A 22,484-nucleotide genomic window follows, 5' to 3' on the forward strand; every position below is an offset into this window, starting at 1 on the left:
TCAACCACTGGAGCTTCTCTCTGTCTGTTTTTTAATTATTGAGCAGGTGGTTCATGTAAAAAAAAAGAGACATGTTTGAGTATCCTTCTCTTTCACCGCATTATGAAGGATGTGATGGGTTTTAGTGCCCACCCCCGATGTTGATTTTGAAGGATGGGATGGGTTTAGTGCCCACCCCCAGTGGTGACCAGTGGGTTAAGTGGTCTCTCGCGTCTTTTGCCGCATTTGTCGATGTGCACCAGTTGGTGGTGATGCTTTTGGTCCATTGTGGTGCTGTTCTCAAGCTTGCCTGAGGGCAAAGAGCCTTTTAAATTTGGTCTTTGAACCTTCCTGCTGAGGTTCTGAGAGGTGCTGAGAGCTCCTGTCAGGGACCTGGAGGCAGTCATTTGGAGAGTCTGGATTCATCTGGTGGGGAAGGATGCCCCTAAGGCTGCAGTGTGGGTGCTGAGAGTGGCCGGTCAATATTAATTCCATCTCTCTGGCCTTCACTGCCATCAGATATATGTGTATTATATACCATTATCAGAACCTCCATAAATACGAGTGAATGGCAACCCGGGAATAAAGTAGGTAGCCAACCCTGCTTCTACTAACAGTTATTTAAAACTAATAGAAAATGGTTGAGAGAGGTGTTAACCCAATTCCTTTCATTGTGTACAATATTCATTACATAAGTTAGAATCTGTTTTGATATACAGATTCCCTGTGGGTTTAAGCCAAACAGGGCATACAGTTCACATCTGGGAATAGAAATGAAGGCAGCAACATTGCTATAAAATCCCTAGTTCCAGAGGATGCACTAACATCCTTTCAGCTTTCATCATTTGAAGGGTTTTTATTTGTTTTGAAAACTCAATGTCTTAATTAACAAATTATTATTTATATTCATGTGATAAATATGATGAATATTTTGCTGTGAATAAATATTGATTCATTTCTTATTTTTTTCTACTTTTCTTACAAAAAACAAAAAATACTATCTGTTTTCATTGTACCTATCAATCCCAGTTCCACATCCTCCACTCCTCCCATTCCTTCCACCTTCTTCCCAACCCTACTCCTCATCCACTCCTCAGAGAGGGTAAAGCGCATTGCTTTGGGGGAAGATCCAAGACCCTCCCTACTATATCTAGGCTGAGCAAGGTATCCCTCCAAAGAGAATGGGTTCCCAAAAAGCCAGTACAAGCAGTAGGGACAAATCCTGGTCCCACTGCCAGTGGCCCTGCAGTCTGCCCCATTCATACAACTGTCACCCACATTCAGAGGGACTAGTTTGGTCCTATGCTGGTTGCTTCCCTGTCCAGCTGGAGTTGGTGAGCTCCCATTAGCTCAGGTAAGCTGTTTCAGTGGGTAAACCCATCATGGTCTTGGCTTCTTTGCTCAAATTCCCAGTTCTCCCCCTCTTCGGCTGGACTTTGGGAGCTCAGCCCAGTGCTTCACTGTGGCTCCCTGCCTCTTCTTTCATCAGTTGCTGGATGAAGGTTCTATGGTGACATTTAAGATAGTCATTAATCTGACTACAGGGCAAGGCCAGTTCAGGCATCTCTTCACTATTGTTTAGGGTCTTAGCTGGGGTCATCACTGTGGATTCCTGGGAATTTCCCTAGAGCCAGGTTTCTTGCTAGCCCCATAATAACTCCCTCAATCAAGATATCTCTTTCCTTGTTCTCTGTCTCTGACCTTCCCGCATCTCCACCATCCTGTTCCCTCTAGCTCTCCTCCCCCCTCCCCTTCTCCTCTACTCTTCCTCTTCCACCCTCCTTTCTGCCCCAACCCCATGCTACCAATTTTCTCAGGAGATCTTGTCTATTTCACCTTCCCAGGGAGATCTATATATGTTGCTCTTTGGGTTCTCCTTGTTACTTAGCTTCTCTGGGGTCATGGACTATAGGCTCGTTATCCTCTGCTTTACAGCTAGTATCCACTTATAGTGAGTACATGCTTATCTTTCTTGGTCTGAGTTAACTCACTCAGGATGATTTTTATCCAAGATGTCATTGTTTTTTTTCCTTTTATCATTATTATTATTATTTATTAAATATTTCTGTCTCCTCCCCTCCACTGCCTCCTCCCCCAATCAACTCCCCCTCCCTCATCTGCCCCAAGAACAGTCAGGGTTCCCTGCCCTGTGGGGAGTCTAAGGACCTCCCACCTCCTTCCAGATCTAGTAAGGTGAGCATCCAAACAGGCTAGGCTCCCACAAAGCCAGTACATGCAGTAGGATCAAACCCAGTGCCATTGTTCTTGACTTCTCAGCAGTCCTCATTGTCTGCTATGTTCAGCGAGTCCGGTTTTATCCCAGGTTTTTTCAGACCCAGTCCAGCTGGCCTTGGTGAGTTCCCGATAGAACATCCCCATTGTCTCAGTGTGTGGGTGCACCCCTCGCGGTCCTGAGTTCCTTGCTCGTGCTCTCTCTCCTTCTGCTCCTGATTTGGACCTTGAGATTTCGGCCCGGTGCTCCAAATTGGGTCTCTGTCTCCTTTCATCGCCTGATGAAGGTTAATATTCAGGAGGATGCCTATATGTTTTCCTTTGGGTTCACCTTCTTATTTAGCTTTTCTAGGATCATGAATTATAGGCTCAATGTCCTTTATTTATGGCTAGAAACCAATAATGAGTGAGTACATCCCATGTTCCTCTTTTTGGGTCTGGCTTATCTCACTCAGGATAGTGTTTTCTATTTCCGTCCATTTGCATGCAAAATTCAAGAAGTCATTGTTTTTTACTGCACAGTAGTATTCTAATATGTATATATTCCATACTTTCTTCATCCATTCTTCCATTGAAGGGCATCTAGGTTGTTTCCAGGTTCTGGCTATTACAAACAATGTTGCCATGAACATAGTTGAGCATATACTTTTGTTGTATGATAGGGCATCTCTTGGGTATATTCCCAAGAGTGGGATTGCTGAGTCCAGGGGTAGGTTGATCCCGAATTTCCTGAGAAACCGCCACACTGCTTTCCAAAGTGGTTGCACAAGTTTGCATTCCCACCAGCAATGGATGAGTGTACCCCTTACTCCACAACCTCTCCAGCAAAGGCTATCATTGGTGTTTTTGATTTTAGCCATTCTGGCAGGTGTAAGATGGTATCTTAAAGTTGTCTTGATTTGCATTTCCCTGATTGCTAAGGAAGTTGAGCATGACCTTAAGTGTCTTTTGGCCATTTGAAGTTCTTCTGTTGAGAATTCTCTGTTCAGCTCAGTGCCCCATTTTATAATTGGGTTGATTAGCCTTTTACAGTCTAATCTCTTGATTTCTTTATATATTTTGGAGATCAGACCTTTGTCAGTTGCGGGGTTGGTGAAGATCTTTTCCCAGTCAGTGGGTTGCCTTTTTGTCTTAGTGACAGTGTCCTTTGCTTTACAGAAGCTTCTCAGTCTCAGGAGGTCCCATTTATTCAATGTTGCCCTTAATATCTGTGCTGCTGGGGTTATACGTAGGAAGTGGTCTCCTGTGCCCATGTGTTGTAGAGTACTTCCCACTTTCTCTTCTATCAGGTTCAGTGTGTTCAGACTGATATTGAGGTCTTTAATCCATTTGGACTTGAGTTTTGTGCATGGTGATAGATATGGATCTATTTTCATTCTTCTACAGATTGACATCCAGTTTTGCCAGCACAATTTGTTGAAGATGCTCTCTTTTTTTCTATTGTATATTTTTAGCTCCTTTATCGAAAATCAGGTGTTCATAGATTTGTGGGTTAAAGTCTGGGTCTTCTATTAGATTCCATTGGTCGACTTCTCTGTTTGTAGGCCAATACCAAGCTGTTTTCAATACTGTAGCTCTGTTCTTGGATTTGGTTTGTCAGTATTTTATTGAGTATTTTTGCATCAATGTTCATGAGTAAGATTGGTCTCTAATTCTTTCTCTTGGTTGAGTCTTTGTGTGGTTTTGTTATCAGGGTAACTGTAGCCTCATAAAAAGAGTTTGGCAATGTTCCTTCTGTTTCTATTATGTGGAACACTTTGAAGAGTATAAGTATTAGCTCTTCTTTGAAGTTCTGGTAGAATTCTGCACTGAAACATCCAGCCCTGGGTTTTTTTTTTTATTTTGTTTGTTTATTTTAGCTGGAATGCTTTTGATGACTGCTTCTATTTAATTGCTGGTCTATTCAAATTGTTCAACTGGTCTTGATTTAATTTTGATATGTAGTACCTATCCAGAAACTGTCCATTTATTTTACATTTTCCAATTTTGTGGAGTACAGGTTTTTGTAGTATGCCATAATGATTCTCTGGATTTCCTCTTTGCCTGTTGTTATGTCCCCCTTTCATTTCTGATTTTGTTTAATTTGGATGTTCTCTCTCTGCCTTTTGATTTGGTTGAGTAACAGTTTGTCTATCTTGTTGATTTTCTCAAAGAACCAGCTCTTCTTTCATTGATTCTTTGTATCGTTTTGTTTCTATTTTATTGATTTCAGCCCCCAACTTGATTATTTCCTGTCATCTACTCCTCCAGGATGAATTTGCTTCTTTTTGTTCTAGAGCTTTCAGGTGTGCTGTTAGTGTGAGATTTTTCCACTTTCTTTATAGTACTTAGTGCTATGAACTTTCCTCTTAGCACTGCTTTCATAGTGTTCCATGGGTTTAGGTATGTTGTGCCTTCATTTTCATTGATTTCTAGGAAGTCTTTCATTTCTTTCTTTACTTCTTCCTTGACCAACTGGTGGTTCAATTGAGCACTGTTCAATTTCCATGAGTTTGTAGACTTTCGGCAATTAGTGTTGTTGTTAAATTCTAACTTTAAACCATGGTGATCTGATAAGATACAGGAGGTTACTCCAATTTTTTTGTATCTGTTGAGGTTTACTTTGTTACGAGTATGTGGTCAGTTTTAGAGAAGGTTCCATGAGGTGCTGAGAAGAGGTATATTCTTTTGTGCATGGGTGAAATGTTCTGTAGATGTCTGTTAAGTCCATTTGAGTCATGACTTCTGTTAGTTCTCTTATTTCTCTGTTAAGTTTCTGTCTGGTTGACCTGTCCATTGGTGAGAGTGTGGTGTTGAAGTCTCCTACTATTAGTGTGTGGGCTTGGATGTGCAATTTAAGCTTTAGCAATGTTTCTTTTACATACGTGGGTGCTCTTATATTGGGGCATAAATGTTCAGGATTAAGACTTCATCTTGGTGGATTTTTCCTGTGATGAGTATGAAGTGTCCTTCCCCATCTCTTCTCATTGATTTTAATTTGAAGTCTATTTTGTTAGATATTAGGATAGCTATACCAGCTTGTTTCTTGGGTCCATTTGATGGAAAAATCTTTTCCCTACTCTTTACTCTGAGTTAATGTCTGTCTCTGAGGTTGAGGTATGTTTCTCATATACAGTAGAAGGATGAATCTTGTTTTTGTATCCATTCTCTTAGCCTGTGTCTTTTTATAGGAAAATTGAATCCACTGTTATTAAGAGCTATTAATGATCAGTGATTGTTAATTACTGTTATTTTTCAGTGGTAGTGTTTGTGTGTTTCCCTTCTTTGGTCTTTGCTGGTGGGAGGTTATCTGTTGCCTGTGTTTTTGTGGGTGCAGTTAGCTTCCTTGGGTTGGAGATTTTTTTTTTTTAGTACTTTCTGTAGTGTTAGATTGGTGGACAGATATTGTTTAAATTTGGTTTTGCCATGAAATATCTTGGTTTCTTCATTGATGGTGATCGAAAGCTTTTCTGGGTATTAGTAGTCTGGGCTTCCATCTATGGTCTCTTAGTGTCTGCAGCACATCTGTCCAGGACCTTCGGCTTTTGTGGTTTCCAGTGAGAAGTAGGGTGTAATTCTGTTAAATCCGCCTTTATATGTTACTTAGCCTTTTTCCTTTGCAGCTCTTAATATTCTTTCTTTATTGTGTATGTGGACATATGTTTTCTCTCTCTCTCTCTCTCTCTCTCTCTCTCTCTCTCTCCATGTCTCTCATATCTCTCCCACCCTTGATACACATAACTCTCCTTTCTACAGGTCTGTTTCCCACATTTATGTCTTCTTATTTGTGTGACACCTGATCTTAACTAGGACCATCTGTGTGGCCAGCAGTTTGGAGGTATCCATTAGAGCCTGGTGAGTTTACCATTTGTTACACAACAACCAAAGTTAATGACTCTCCAGCTCCCAGAAGCCATTCTATGAAAATAGTTCAGCCCCTCCCTGATCCATTATTGACGGGGACTGTCTTATGCAGGCCCAGTGCAGGCAACCACAGCTGCTTGGACTTTTTTTTTTTGCAATGGACGGCTGTATCAGTCCTGAAGACAGCATTTTACATCCCTTCTCCCTGTCTCCAAGCTTTTGCATTCTTTCTGCTTTCTCTCCCACAATGCTCTCTGAGCTTTAGAGGAACTAGTATAAATGACATGCTTAGGAATGAGCATTAAACCATCATTTACCCTAAGCATCTTGCAGCCTTGAGTCTCTGTATCCACCATTGTTCCCTGCAAAGGGAAGTCTCTTTGATTAAGGATGCGAGTAGCATGTGTCTATGGCATAAACATAAATATTTAAGATTTGTTTTTTATTTTCTAATTGTGTGTGTGCACACACGTGCATGTGCATGCACAGGAATACAGGTAGCACAGAAGGCCAGAAGGGGGCATCACATACCCTGGAGCTGAGTTACAGGTTGTTGTAAGCCACCAATCTGATGCTAGGAAAAACTCCAGTCCTCTGTAAGGGCTGTACCTGCTCTTAACCACTGAACCATATCTCCATCCCCCTAGACATAAAAATTTAGTTTGGTACCCTATGGGTTTAGCTGACCCAAACTCATGATTTTTTTTTTTTTTAATGCATGAGCAAGTAACATGTAAGGTCAGCTGACAGACTTCTGAGAAATGACTGGGATCTAATATTTGGAAGACTCTAAAAATAATTTGTTATACCTGTTGAATATTTTCACATCTCAGTTTGAGGAAGTGAAATGAGGAGTAAACACCTCTTTCTGGAGACACCCATGTCATCCATCTCTGGCTCATTAGTTATCTGAGCACTGGAGAATTGTATTGTACACAGAATAGTGAGAGTTAAGACACCTTTAAGCAGAGTACTTGGCATTTGGCATGTGACAATAACCAACAGTCAGTAGTGCCCTAAGCTTCTTTTCATAGTCTCCCAGTCTCTGTGTTCCTGAAACCACTGTGGGGACCTTTTCAGTTATACCTCCCTGTATGACATATGGTATAAAATATACTTCCCTGTATGACATCATCTCTCTGTTCCCATGCCATCTAATGCACTTTCCTGTGTGACATCATCTCCCTGTCCCTGTATGACATCATCTCCCTGTCCTTGTGTGACGCCATCTCCCTGTTCCTGTGTAACTTCATCTCCCTGTTTCTGTGTAACTTCATATCCCTTTCCCTTTGTGACATTATCTTCCACGGTATCAAATGGAATTTCTTGTGTGACATCATCTCCTTGTCCCTGTATGACATCAGCTCCCTGTGTGACATCATCTCCATGTCCCTGTATGACATCATCTCCATGTCCCTGTATGACATCATCTCCCTGTTCCTGTGTAACTTCATATCCCTTTCCCTTTGTGACATTATCTTCCATGGCATCAAATGGAATTCCTTGTGTGACATCATCTCCTTGTCCCTGTATGACATCATCTCCCTATGTGACATCATCTCCCTGTCCCTTTGTGACATTATCTTCCACGGCATCAAATGGAATTTCTTATGTGACATCATTTCCTTGTCCCTGTATGGCATTCTCCCTGTCTCTGTGTGACATTATAGGGAAAAAATCTCTGACAGTATCTCATGAAGAGGCACAAAAGGTAAAATCTGGAAACCTAGGACATCCGTCCCTATTTTGCTCAACCCCGCCTCTGACACACCTCTTCCCCCTAGGACCACTGATCCCCACAGTGGCTCCGCAGGTGGTTTCTTGGGGAAGGCTGATGTTTGGTAAATGAGTTTGATGACTATTAATTTGTTCAAACCATTGCTCATTTATTTAGCAGCCAGTCTCACAACTGTCACTCAGGTGTTAGAACGGCAGGGCGTGGCTTCTGATAGCTGCGTGCTAAGAGCAGAGCTGAACTGCACAGCTCTGACCAGCTGCATGCGTGTGGGCCCACGAGTGGTGTGCACACTGGAAACAGAGAGGGGTTGAGTCTGCGGGCAGAGTCAGGAGCACCTCACACGGGGGAGGGGGTGACCTTTGCTGAGCCCAGGTGTTCACCTGGTCAAGGCCAGCAGAGGTAGCAGGGTGCAGAAGCACAGAGGTGTGAAGATCATGGTGATGTTCAAGAGTGGCAGAGATCTAAAGCGAGAAAAGGGACTCTGGAAAGAATGTGGGTGAGTGTGAGTGAGTGTGAGCCTCAAGACTTGGTCAAAATAACTTGTGCCGAAGAGATCATTTTTCTAAAAGGGGAGAGAAAGATTCAAAAGGTCATGGTCTTGTGTAAAGTTCATTATATTTGAAAATTGCCTTGTCTTGGCTGAGCCCTCTGAGAAGTTGGTTCTGAAAGAGGGGCTGCCCTCTTCCACTTCAGACCCATGTGTGTTTGTTTCCAAGTGTCCTCCACAGCCTCCTGTCTGGGGATGAGCTGCTTCCAACTCTGACAGAGTGAAAATATTGTGTGCCCTTGAGAGCAGCTTAAAGGAAACCATTTCTGACAGATGTTACAATTGTTTATGATAAATAAAAAAAAAGTCAGTAGGAAAGAGAAGCCAGAAGCTAAGCCATGCAAAGCCCAGCTATGACAAGAATGATCATTGGTGGCTTGCACACAACTTACCCCGAAAGGCAGACAATGGGGTATCTTTCTTGAATGCCATTTATTGTTCACATGTCACACCTCAGAGAAAAGGAAACAGCTCATAGCAAATGGATCCAACAGCTAACAGTCTAGCTCTAAGTCATGGCATCCAGAAGCAGAGTTCACTCACAGGCAGTGGATAGAGGTGGCACAAACAGTGGCAAACCCAGCTCCCAGTGCACAGCAAGCCACCACATCGATGCTGACACCATGTCCTTGTAAGTTGGTGCTGGTTCTGCAGCAGTTGCTCTTGAGAGCAGTGGAGGCTAGCCACTCACAGCCTCAACTATGCTTAGATAGGCCAACCAGGGTGCCGGACACTCAGGGGTCAGAGCCAGGGCAGAGGCAGGAAATCCTGGTGGAGACGTGGTCATGGGAAGGGTCCTTTGTTGCTAGAGTGTGTGGCATATATATGTTGAGGCAGCAGAAATTCTGCAAGGATCAGTGTCAGTTTGACTGTTGGAGCCTGGGTTTTATAGCCGTTCAGAGGCTTGTCTTGTCCTTGCAGAATTTTTGGTCCCTGATTTCTGATTGGTGTAGGCCATCAGCTCCCAGGTGTTACTGGTTATACTTGGGTGCTTGCTCCTGTTGTCAGCACCCTCTGATGTCAGCACCTTCTGATGTCATCAGCACCTTCTGATGTCAGCACCCTCTGATATCAGCACCTTCTGATGTCAGCACCCTCTGATGTCAGGGCCTTCTGATGTCGTCAGCACCTTCTGATGTCGTCAGCACCTTCTGATGTCAGCCCATTGAGTAGAAATCCTTCTGTCTTTGTTTTATCTTGTGCTCTAAATAGTTACTCCATGTGGCAAACACCAGATTCAGTGTCATTTCTGTTACTATTGGTTCTTCTACTTAGAAGCATTGTCCAAGGGATGCTTGGACTCTGCCTTGGACTCACTCTATCAGGAACTCCAGCTAGCTGCCTTAAAGGAGCTTTCCTAGTCAGTTTCTGCTGGATATTATGAGCAGTGGAGTTGATTTTTGTTCTCTATCGTCTGTCTGTCTACCTACCTGTCCACCCGTCCATCATCATCTCTAGCTCTCTGTCCATTACTATTTACTTTTTTACTTTAGCTTGTTATGTGCTACTTCTATGTTACACTTAATATGCTTACTCAAAATTGAAAAACTGCTGATCCAGAACATACAGAACTGTGTGCTATAAAGAAGTGAGTCCTACAGGAGACCGACAGAGCACTCTACAGTGAGGTGAATGGCTACCAGGGCTGGGACAGGAACCCTGGACATGAGGAAGCTGTGGTTTGAGAGCCTATAAGAGTGAAAAATCAGCATAGAGAGAGGTGCAGAGAAGCCTCCAGCAAGCACCTCCTAATAGCTTGGATGGGGAAACCAAAGCACCCAGGTAGGGAAGAATTCAAAGAACTTTAGCCAGAGGCAAAATGTTGGCATTGTGAGTGAAAATGCTGTCCCAAAGCAAAGCAGCTTCCACTCAGTGAAGAAGGTTGTGGGCCTAACAGAAGAAGTGGGGACAGTGGGCAGGAGCCAAATGTTGAAAGTCCATGTTATCTAGGGCATGACCAAGCTTTCCTGAGTCACGAAGAACTGAAGAACCATCCCCCAACAGGAAAGAAAATGAGTCAAGTTTGATCCAAAATGAAGCAGAGTTTGGAACCAGGAAAGATAACTTTGCTAAAGAACTGACATGGGCATGTGTTCATTGAACTGAAACTCTGACAGAGAAGCATGAGGTCTAGATAGGAAAATAGAAGTGATAAAGATGCAAAATAAAAATTTCTAATTGGGAAAAGATAAATTACAAGGCTGAGAACATTGATTGGTTGGCCCGATCAGCGAATGACTGTGGCAAAGGACTGAGAGGACCTTGATGGCTGTCCAGGAGATTATCCAAGGCAAGCAGAGAGGAGAGCATGGAGGGGAAGGAGATGGAGACGGCTGAGTAGGTAAAGTATTCCACAAGTGTGGGAACAGGAGTCTGGATCTTCCATCATCCACAGAATTGCTGAGTGGGCATGGTGACCCACCTGTAATTCCAGAGACAGAACCAATGCCGTAAGCTAGCCAGATAGATTAGCTGCTCAATGGAGAGACCATGTTTCAATGAATAATGTGGAGGGTAATGGAGGAAGACTCCATATTTGCACACATGTGCGTGAGCATATGCACACACATGTGTACCCACACGCAACTAAAATATGCCGTACATATATGCAAACATGGAGAAAGAGAGAGAATCGGAAGTCTGGGAGATGATAGCTAACATGGTATGTGCAATTGGAAAGCCAGAAGGAAAGGAAGGAAGTTAAGGGTTCAAAATGGATAGTCAGCGAAAGTAGCTTAGGTGTGTCTTAGCTACTTTTCTATTGCTGTGAAGAAACTTACAGAAGGAAGCATTTAATTGGGAGCTTATGGTTTCAGAGGGCGAGTCCATGACCATCATGGTGGGAAGCATGACAGCAGGCAGGCATGGTGCTGCAGCAGGAGCTGAGAGCTTACAGCCTGATGGACAAGCTGGAGAGCAAAAGAATAGACTGGGAATGCCATGGGCTTTTGAAACCTCACATGCCACCCAAGTGACATGCATCCTGCAACAAGGCCACACCAACTACTTCTTCCCAGACAGTTCCATCCACTGTGGACCAAGCATTTCAACAGAGCCTCTGGGGACCACTCTCTTGGATGATGGAAGATGTACATTTTCAGAAGCCAGGCACGCAGAAACCAACAAAGTCTTCCAGAAGCCCGCTCTAAAGCTCCTGTTGGAACCAATACAAAAGCACCTAAGGAAGGTGACACTGGGAGCCAGGAAATTCAATGGCTGCCTTCCTGTTAGAAGCTGTGTCAGCCAGAAGAGAATGGAACAAAACTTCAAAACGATGAAAAGAAACTGGAAATAGCATTCAGAGACTCCTTCAGAAATACAGGGAAAGGAAGATATTTATTCAGAAAGGATAAATAAGCATGTTGCCAGTGAACCCACATAACTAGAGACCGCAAGAAATTCTTCAAAAGCAAGAAATGGCACTCAGTGGGAACCCAGGGCCCTCACTAGCAACAGGCAGCATCAGAAATGTGAGGGAAAATGTCCGCAGCATGAGATGACTTTATCTTTATGACTTTTCACCTTGACATATTTCATAACAGGCAAAAAATGATAACATAGTCTGGTGGGATGTGTGAAGTATGCTGGTATAACACACATGGCAGCTGCAAAGGGGAATAGATGGGCCCCGGAGGATCAACAGATTTCTGCATTTCATGAGAAGCAGTTTGTCAGCTGGGAGGAGCTGGAGGCCTATATTACAATCGCTAGGGCAGTCACTACCTAGTGCAATGAAACGCAGTCAAATTTGGTGAATAGAGACACTATTTAGTTTGATGCTAAGCCACTCGCTTGTGGTTTTGCTTTTGTTGCTGTGGTTATGAGGGTCTTGCCCCAAAAGTCACTGCCCAAGCCAATGTCTTATTACTTCCTCCCTATATTTTCTTTCTAAAATTTTAATCTTTTTTTATGTGTATGCATTCAGAAGAGGGCATCAGACACTATGAAGCTGGACTCAGAGGCAGTTGTGAGCTGCCTAATGTGGGTACTTGGAAGCAAACTCAGGTCCTCCGAAAGTACAACAAGGGCTCTTGTTGGTAGCTGAGCCATCTCTCCAGCTCCCCCATGTTTTCTTGTAGAAGTTTGAAGGGTTAAGAGTTCATATGTAAAGTTTTAATCTATTGGATTGGTTTTTGCATGGAGTATGGAGTAAGAGTTTAGTTCCATTCTTCTGTGTGTGGATATCCAGGATCCACAAAATCATGATCCTTTCTCTGATATGTATTCTTGGCACCTGTGTCAAAAATTCAAATGGGAATAAATATGTGTTTTTTTCTGGTATTTCCATTCTGTTTCATTGCTGGCTTTGTTGCTTTATGCATCTGTTTTCAGCCAACACCATAGTGTTCTCACTAGAGATGCTTTGATAGAGGTTTTGAAATTGGGGGTGTGATGCTCAGCTTTGTGCGTTTTTATTCAACATTATCTTGACAATTTGAGGTTCTCTGTGACTTTGAGAATTTGTGATTTGTTCTACTTCTGTAAAAAACAGAAGACATTAAAATTTGGATAGAGATTACGCTACCTCCATCGATCACTTCGAGTAGTATAAATTGGATAATAATATAGCTCAGCATGTTAATCTGTGAGATGAGCATCTGGAGAGGTGACTTGGTGGTTCAAAGTACTTGCTCCTCACTCATGAGGATTAGAGTTTCGACCCCAGCGACCACATCAGGGGTGGGGTGCACCAATGCCTGTGACTCCAGCTCCAAGGGTTCTGATGCCTTCTTTGGTCCTCTGTGGGGGCGCCTGCACAGACACACACACACACACTCACACAGACACATGCATAAACAAAATAAAATAAATCTTCTTTAGTTGTAAGATCTGAGGCTGGAGAGATGCCTTGGCAGTTAAGAGCATCAGCTGCTCTTCTAGGAAACCTGAACTCAGTCCCCTGGGACTACTCCCAGCTCCTGCAACCACAGCTGCAGGGAGCCCAACGCTCTCCTATGACCTCCACTAGCATTTGCATACAGACCACATACATTCACAGAGACACACAGCATACACACAGGCATTCTAAAGGTTTATCTTTAAAATGTGTAAAATGTATCTGCTGCTACCCATAGAAGTAAATTGTTAGCTTTGACAGTATTTTTTTTTTGAAAAGGTGGAAAATATACCAAAGGCCTAGTATCCACCCTGAAGAAGTCAGAAAAAGAACATGGTAAGGCTAAAGTAAACGAAACAAAAAAAGGGTAGGGAAGAAATTGGTTAAATCTTGAAGTCAAATACTGAGATGAAAATTATGTTGTCAAACTCATACCCTTTGCAAAGGTCAATGAAACCAGTGAATATCTACAGAGCCTAGATCTATCTGGACAAGAAACACACAAACTTCCCTTTGCAGAAAACACCAGGGCCATAGCTGCAGTCCTAATATTCTATGAAGTCACAAACTATCAGCCTCCTAAAAAGATGATCAAATAGTACTAGGAGCAAAGTTGGGACTCAAGACATGAGACCCCAAAATATAAGGCACTGGAATCCAAGGGTCACTACAGTAGCAGAAGTCCCTGGCCCGTCCTCCCCAAAGCAGAATGCCAAAGACCTCTCTGGCTTGCTCTAACACAGATCCTAAGACGGCTCTGGAAGTGCCTCCCTGACATGCATATAAAGGAGGTGCTCCTATCACTAAACGCTCGGGGGCACAGAGAAGAAGAGGTGCATGCAAGCTTTTCTGAACCCTAATTGTCACTGCAATTGTGTTCCCTTGGTTCTATCCTGTTTCCCATCCTTGCCCACTTTCCATCAGTCTGAAGCGTAGAAAGACACAAGCTTTCCCATTTCTCTAGTTCTTCTCCGAAGAGTTTCATTCCAATAAAACTCCTTTTTAATATTTTGCCCACTTTTCTCTTGTTCATCTGTCTTTTGTTATGGATGAGAAAAAATGTCTTCTCCCTACATTATTTTAAAAACATTTACCTACTCTATCACATGAATAGTTTTCTTGAATAACTCACCTCATCAAAACAGATCCAAGAATAGAGAGTGTGAATAGCTCTGTATCAACTGAAGAATTTGAATTTAGGATCACAAGCCTTCCACAAAGAAAGCCTGAGGCTCAGATGATACCACTACAAAACTATGCAAATCCAGGCTTCATTTGTTCATAAAGCAGAACTGGTTCAAATACTTCCCAATGCATGTTATGAAGTCAATATTGCTCTTACTTTAGAGCCACGCAAGCCAAGAACCAAACTAACCAGTATCTCCCATGATCTCGGATGCCAAAGCCTGAGCCAAGCATTGTCAAATTAGAACCAAGACTATGGGAAGTGGCGCATTACAGCATGCACAGCAGGCCTGGTCCTGGACTTGCATCTAAAGACACAGCTCATTGGATTAACTAAAACTCACATGGTAAATTCACCATTTGCTGAAAAGCATTCTGGAATAGTCAACAACCTTTCAAGGCAAGGCTCTCAGCAACTGAGCAGTTCAAGCTCACAGACTCAGACCTACAAAGTCTGCTTATGAGAGAGAGCTCTTACAGCTACTCTCAAGCTTGAGGGTGAAATGCTGCCCCCTACCTGACATCAAGAACAAAGCCCACAGGCCTCTTCAAGCCTCTCTGGCATAGTCCCTGATAATCTGAACGGAAATGCACATCGCCTTGTGACCTGACCTGGTTTTGGAAGTGAAAACCCTCTTAGGGAATATTTTTTCCCCAGTAGGCTAGAACTAAAAAGAACATTGAATAAAGCTTCAATAATGAAAATTAATTTTATATTAATTCAATAGAAATAACTGAATAACAGTTAAGTGATGATTACAATTCCATAAAATGCCAGAAAGTTTGTGGCTGATGTATTATAGATGGTGATCAAAATCCATCTACTAAAGTGACTTCAGTGTCAATAAGACTCTAAGAAGATGTAAATAAGTTGTTTGGGGCCAGAGGAATGAACTGTTCTGGTTAACTCTTGTCAACACGACATAAACTCAGGTCAGTTTGGAAGTGTGAACCTCAGCTGAGAAATTACCTCCTGAAGATTCGGCTGTGGCAATATTTATGGGACATTTTCTTGACTAAGTATTGATGTGGAAGGACCTCATCACTATGGGAGGTACCACTCTTAGAAAGATGGTCCTGGGTTCTAAAAGAAAGCAGGCTGAACAAGCCACAAGGAATAGGTCAGTAAGCAGCACTTGTCGGTGGCCTCTGCTTCAGCTCCTGCCTCCAGGTTCCTGCCTTGAGTTGCTTCCCTGACCACCCTTCATGATAGACTCTAATCTGTAAGATATAATGAACTCTTTCCTCCCCAATTGGTGATGGTAGTTATGACAGCACCAGAAAAATAGGTAGGACACTAATATTCCCTTCTTCCCAGGTGCCACCTCAGCTTTGAAAAACTTGACCTGTTTGCATGGAATCTGGAATCCACAGATGAGAGAAATCACGGGGCATTTGTCTTTCTGAGTCTCACTTATATCCCTCTGTTGGATGATCTCCGGTTGCATCCCCGGTCAAAGTGCATGACATGCAATTGAAGGAAATTGTCTTACTAAACCCATCATTAGATAGAGTGAGTGAAAATGCTGAAGAGTCAAAGAAAGCCCAGAATTCCACAGCAGCAGCAGTCATCGAGATGAACTGTATATCTGTTGCCATAGTGTCCTGATCCTCAGTACTTCTTTAAGCTTGAAATGTTTCAGAAAAGCAAGGGTGTAGACTGGACAGCACAACTGGGAAAAGCAGGACGAGCTTCAGGCTTGACTCATTACACCCAAGACTTGCTGAAAATCTCCAGACACCAGCAGAAGGTAGAAGTGCCAAAGGGACAGACACAGGTGTTGGGATTGGATGGAAAGCCATAAGCTAAAGCCTGCGTTACAGGCCAGCTAGCGTGGAGCACACTGCAGGGAATAACAGAGACCTTGTCTCAACCAAGGTAGAAGGTGAAGACCCACACTCCAGATGGTTCTCTGATCTGCATACCTGCACTGTGGCACATGCATGCCTGAACTCACATGTATGAATGCATACATGCACATATGCATTGCTCACTCAAACATACACACAGAGGTGCATGTGAACACACACACAAACACACACATACAACCACATCAGACTCCAGGAACACATGGGTTGCTGACGAAGCTTTGAGATCACATGACTTATCACTGAGAGAGTAATGGCATCAGAATTTCCTGGGACATTCTGGGTGTAAATAGATAAAATTCAGTCCTTGCCTCATGCACAAACAAGTCTTCTCCATGCAAACTAAAGCCTCAGTTTTGAAAAGAAAAATCAAAAATACTTCAGAAAACAGACAGGAGTCAACCATTCTCATCTTGTTTTTATTAACCTGCATCAAGTATACATGAAAATGGATTTTATTATGGCTTTTCATACATGTATACAGTGTCTTCTGATCATATTCTTCCCAGCTCCCCTCCTGGGCCCCCACTCCTCCTTCTCTCTGCTTTCTGGAACGTTCACCTTCCACTCTTTGCTTTCAGCAGTTTTGTTGATGTTTTAACTTCAGGTTAAATGAGCAGCTATGGCAATGGCTTCCCGACAGAGGTGGAGGTTCCTAGAGCAGATACTGTGCTGTGGACAGGGTTAGAAGTGGCTGCTAGGGCCTCTCGCCTGTGTCCCTACGCACTGTTATATCCTCCAAGGTGAAGGCAGGTTTGCCCATCACAGATTTGCCAATTGTTAGGGCTGGAGAGACAACTCAGTGGTAAAGAGTGTTTGCTACTCCTGCAGAAGACCAAAGTTCAGTTCCCAGCTCCCAAATTAGATAAACTGACAAGCACCTGGACCTCCGTCTCCAGGGGTCTGACAGCCTCTTCTGGCCTCTAGTAGTGCACACACACATGCAACACCATTCCCAATATTTCTAAGTGAATTCTGGGTTCAACTCAGGACATTATACTTTCAAAGCAAACATTTTACTCACTGAGCATCTCCCTAGCCACTAAATATCAATAATTAAGGGAATAATTGGGATTTTGAAAAGACCAGAGTCACCACAGCTAATGATAGATTCAAAAGATGTCCCTGGCAGGAAACTGGGGGATTTACACCAGGAGCTGACAGACAAGAGTGAAGTTGGCTTTCAGGGTGCGGCCATGGGTAATCTCAGATCCAGGGAGCTGTCAGTACCTTCGCTACCAACCGTCTACTCCTCTGTAGTAGCAGATTCCATCTGCTTCGTGTATCCACTCTGTATGCCTTGCCCAAGAAAGTCCTTCGTAGATGCAAACTGCACACATGCGCTACGCTGTCTGTGTGGAGCAGGGATGGCTCAGAGACGAGCGTCCTGGAGGCCACGCCTGGGGAGCTAGAAGTAGGCACCGCGTTTGAGAGGTCCCTCTCTGAGATGAACTACACAATTCATTTCACATGCACGTCCGTCAAACACTGAGGGTTTCTGGGTGGCTCATGTGTTTTTTTTTTTTCTGTTTCCCTTCTTATAGATAAAGAATTCATCTATAGAGAACGGAAAGGGAACGTCATACTGCGGAATGTTGAAACCAATAATTCTACGGTTTTAATAGAAGGCAAAAAGATTGTAAGTACTCTCTCTAATAACCAGGATAATTTCAGAGTAATTTTTTTTCTCCTCCTGCAAATCAATAAAGCAGAAAATGACTTTAAGTTTCAACTTTCGGTTGAGCCGAGGAGAAGCATTAACTTGTAATACCTCTGGCTGAGCAAGTAAAGATATTGGGAAATTGAAAGTTCACTAATTTAGTAAATTGAAAGTCTGCTTCCTTTGGCGGGTGGGGTGGGTCCTGAAAATCCTTCCACAGGTGTTGGAAGCAGGTGTTGTATGTCAAGTATAATTGAAAGATAACGTCCGAAGGCTTTCACACATTTACAGAACAATCGCAATAAAGCCCACAGAATAATACTTCAGGAGAACTTGCCCAATCTTATTAAGAAAAAAAAAATCTTCACCTGCTCAGGGAATATTGACTTAGGTGCCATAGCTGTGTCATGACAGAGAGAGCATTGGGTACAGTAAGGGTTTTTTTATGATTTAAAAATAAGTAATAAGCTGATCTGAAGGTATTGCTTTTTAATCCAGGAAGCCTCGTTTTGGATTTGTGCATGAAGGTATTTGTAAAACTGCCTGATTCACTACCAGAGATCATCAAAAGGGGATTGACTTCCTTTCTTTGTTTGCAATGCCTTCGCCCTTGGTGTTAGGGACAGTGCCCCTGTGAACCCAAGGGTTGATCATTTTCTTGCCTGGTTCCCTTGGGGCAGTAAAAAGAAAAAGCACATGAATAGTGAGACCTGGAAAATGGCCAAATGTCCAGGTCAGAGTGATGATAAACCAGCCGGCTAAGACTAGAACCTGTGGAGGAATCCCAGGCTGATGGAATTTGGAGCAGAAGAGCTATAGGAAAGGCCAGCCCGCCCCAGAGAAGGCCACTGGCAGATGAGCCTCTAGGAGTCCCAGAAGCCTGGGGTGGCCAGGTCCAGGAGCTCTGCCTAGGAAGAGTGTCTTCTTCACTGACCACCCCTCCTGGCCCCAGAAAAAGCCGCCTCTACTCTTAGCTTAGTCTGTCACATTTTTCTATTACATTTCTTTCTGCTCTGAGGATACCATGTCTTTAACATAGCTGCATCCTGCTTTTTATATAACCTGGTCCCACCCCATGATGGTTTCATTCCCAGAATCATTTTGAGGTTCAATCAAATTATATTGTCCATAGAGGACTAGGAGAGAAGACTGTGCCTACCCTGTTGCACTAAAAGATCATTGGGGTAGAATTATTAAAAAGTCATCTGACTCAGCCACTTCAAATACTAAAGTTACAGAAACATTTTTAAATGTTCATCGGGAAGAGAAGGCACTCTGCCTGCTGCTGAGGGGAGAGTCATTTCCAGCTTAGGGTGTGGTTTAGTCCAAGCCAAGAGGATATGTATAGCCATACATGCAGAAGACACAGAGTGCAGCCCCTTAGGTGCCGGAGAGATGGCTCAATGGTTAAGGGCACTGGCTGTCCTTCCGGAGGACCCAGGTTCCTAGCACCCCATGGTGGTTCACAGCTGGTTATAACTGCAGTCCCAGAGGATCCAGTACCCACTTTTGGCCTCCTCATACAAAAGGCACACATGTGGTACACAGACACACATGCAGGCAAAAACCTATGCACGTAAAATAAAAGTAAATAAGTCTTTAAAATCAGTAGTTTCTAACAGGTCGTGTTTGACCGATGTTGTCTTAGTCAAATAGACAATTTCAGAATTTATTTTAGGTACAGAAAAAATGTTCCCCTCACACATTAACTGGCTTATTCCATTTACCAGTCTTTATTGCCCTGAGATGTCACAAATGCACTAATTTACAAACATTTATTGGACATTGAATACATGCAATCTGATCATTGGAAAATTTTTCATTCATTTAAATACTGCCAGAAACAGAATTTAAAAAAAAAAAGGAACACAGAATAAATGTCACTTAGTGGCCTACACTGTAATTCAGATGCAAAATCTGGGTTTAATTCCTTTTTAGTTGCTTCAAGTGTCTGGACTCCTGTTTCTTCTTTTCCAAGTTGAAATAATTTCTCCTGCCAGCCTAGAACATGGCAGGCTGCCGTGAGACCCAACAACAAGGAACCTGCAAACCCTGTGTCTTCCCAAGGTGAGGCAGGGTGAAACCAAAGGAACAGGCAACATGGAGTGTGGGCATGCTCCACTCTTCTCTGTATTGGTGCCACCAAAACCCTGGCAAGAAGCAAATTAAGGGAGGGGAAGTTTATTTGAATGGATGGTTTGCAGAGGGCACAGTCAGTCATGAAGGAGAAGGTGTGGCAACAGTCAGCCCTGTGGTGGCTGGATCTCACAGTAGGTCCTGTGGTGGTGGATCTCACAGTAGGCCCTGTGGTGGCTGGACCTCACAGTAGGCCCTGTGGTGGCTGGATCTCACAGTAGGCCCTGTGGTGGTGGGATCTCACAGTAGGTCCTGTGATGGTGGATCTCACAGTAGGCCCTGTGGTGGTGGGACCTCACAGTAGGTCCTGTGGTGGCTGGATCTCACAGTAGGCCCTGTGGTGGCTGGATCTCACAGTAGGTCCTGTGGTGGCTATATCTCACAGTAGGCCCTGTGGTGGTGGGACCTCACAGTAGGTCCTGTGGTGGCTGGATCTCACAGTAGGTCCTGTGGTGGTGGGATCTCACAGTAGGTCCTGTGTTAGGATCTCACAGTAGGTCCTGTGGTGGTGGATCTCACAGTAGGTCCTTTGGTGTATGGATCTCACAGTAGGTCCTGTGGTAGTGTGATCTCATAGCAGCTGCTTATTAACAGCTCAGTGGATCAGGAAGCAGAGACTAGCGCTGCCTTTAACCCTCAAGGTTTAATTTCCAGAGACACACCCACCTCCCAAGGGTTCCACAGTCTCCCCCAACTACTCTACCAACCCTGTATTCTATAGCCAAGCTTCAACCCCTTCTGTTGATCAATAGGTGGTCCATTCTTATATGAATTCAAGGTTGTTAAATTACTAAAGGCAGCCCGATGCCCCTGTGAGACCAATTGTAATTTCCAGGTTAGTCTGTAAAACAAGTGGAGAAACAGAAAACAAACTGTGAATTCTGTGGTCAGCTAAATTTTAAAATATATTCTGCAATCTTACTAATCACATTCTTTTTCCTATGCCAATTAGAACAGATAAATTTTATACACATGCTTCTAGCCTCTTCCCTAACTCACAGTGATTGGACGAGAGGACATGTGACCCTCTATCTGCCCTGTAAGAAGGAGCCAAGTCAGTGTCTTTGGGACGGAGTCACACTTGGGCTGAAGCCAGGCCCTGGTGGTACAGGCCTTTAATCCCAGCACTGGAGACAGGTGGAACTAGAGTGAGTTCCAGGGCAGTCAGAGAAACCCTGTCTAAAAAACAGAAGTTAGGTTGAGTGCTGGCCTCATGTGTGGCATGCCTTACCCTTCCCAAACAGCGTCATTTAGTGAAAAACTTTAACACAGTCATTGAAGGAGATGACTGTCACGCTGCTGTAGCAAAACACCTACAAAATGCAGCTTCGGGAAGAGAGGGGTTATTTTGGCTCACTGTTTAAAGGGGTTACAGTCGGTCACAGTGAGGACAATGTGGCTGCAAGAGCTCAGTGCAGCCTGTCGTATCGTATCCACAGTCAGGAAGCAGAGAGTGATGAACACCTATGTCCAGCTGGCCTTCTCTTCATTCTGTCCAGGATTCAGACTACGAACGGTGCTGCCTCATTTAGAGTGGGCCTTCCCACCTCAGCTGTACTGCAGACAATCCCTCACAGACATGCAGAGGTCTATTTCCATGGTGATTTCTAAATATTGCCAACTTGATAATCAATATAGTGATTACAGGTCTGCCCCTTGTAACTTGACACCCATGTATCACTTTTAAGTCATTGCCTTCAAGCTGTGTCCCTGTAGACTCATGGCCATCTCATAGTGCATTCAGTCTGACTTCAGATGTCGGTCTTTATCAGACTCAGCTCTGCTTGAAAGTCCAAGTCAGTCTGAGACTGAAGGCAGCCTCTTAACTGTGAGCTCATGTAAATTAAAATACTAGTTGCCTATTTCCAATATACGGTGGCACAAAGCAAACATTCCCATTCCAAAAGGGAGAATCAGGAGAATGCCAAGACGGTCAGACCAAAGAGAAACCAAAGCCAAGCAAGGGAAATGCCAAATCTTCTGGCTCCATCTCTAGCATCTGGGCTTGTGATGAAACTATCTGGCTTCTAGTGGGCACATGTAGCTCCTCCCACCCAGCTCTGCTGCCCTAGCACCTCTCTCTAGGGTCACCTTCATGGTACCTACAGCTTTTCTCAGCAGACAGTCTATGTGCTAGCATCTTCAGCATCCTGATTTCTCCAGTGCATCTTAGGCTTCCCCTTCATAGCTGCATGCATAAACCTCCTTGCAGATGCAGCAGCAGACAGAAGAATCGTCTTCCTAATAGGACATGAGCTTCTGCTGTACAGAGGGGGACCAAGTCCTCAAATGCTGTTAGTGTCACCAACAGTCAGGAAATAAATTTTAAAAACGAACCCAAAGCAACTTTCCCATGAGGTATAATTGGTGTCTCAGGAATTCTGGAACATTCTATTACTCTCACCTTAAAAATAACTTAAGTATTATCTTATTTTCATTATCCTAAGAAGACTCTGTG

General features: G+C 43.6%; 1 protein-coding gene across 4 annotated transcripts in view; it reads left to right on the plus strand.

The window, feature by feature from the left end:
* Window positions 1-22,484, plus strand: part of Dpp6 (dipeptidyl peptidase like 6) — an 866,060-nt gene that overhangs the window by 586,816 nt on the left and 256,760 nt on the right. For all 4 annotated transcript variants that reach the window (XM_041640587.1, XM_041640589.1, XM_041640586.1 and 1 more), the window contains exon 4: window positions 17,775-17,869. In XM_041640587.1, the coding sequence (XP_041496521.1) occupies window positions 17,775-17,869 (95 nt within the window). The remainder of the gene's footprint in view (window positions 1-17,774; window positions 17,870-22,484) is intronic.

This window comes from Microtus oregoni, unplaced genomic scaffold (assembly GCF_018167655.1).
Source record: "Microtus oregoni isolate MIOR12 unplaced genomic scaffold, Mior012 000064F_ref0000363, whole genome shotgun sequence".
Taxonomy (NCBI): Eukaryota; Metazoa; Chordata; class Mammalia; order Rodentia; family Cricetidae; genus Microtus; species Microtus oregoni.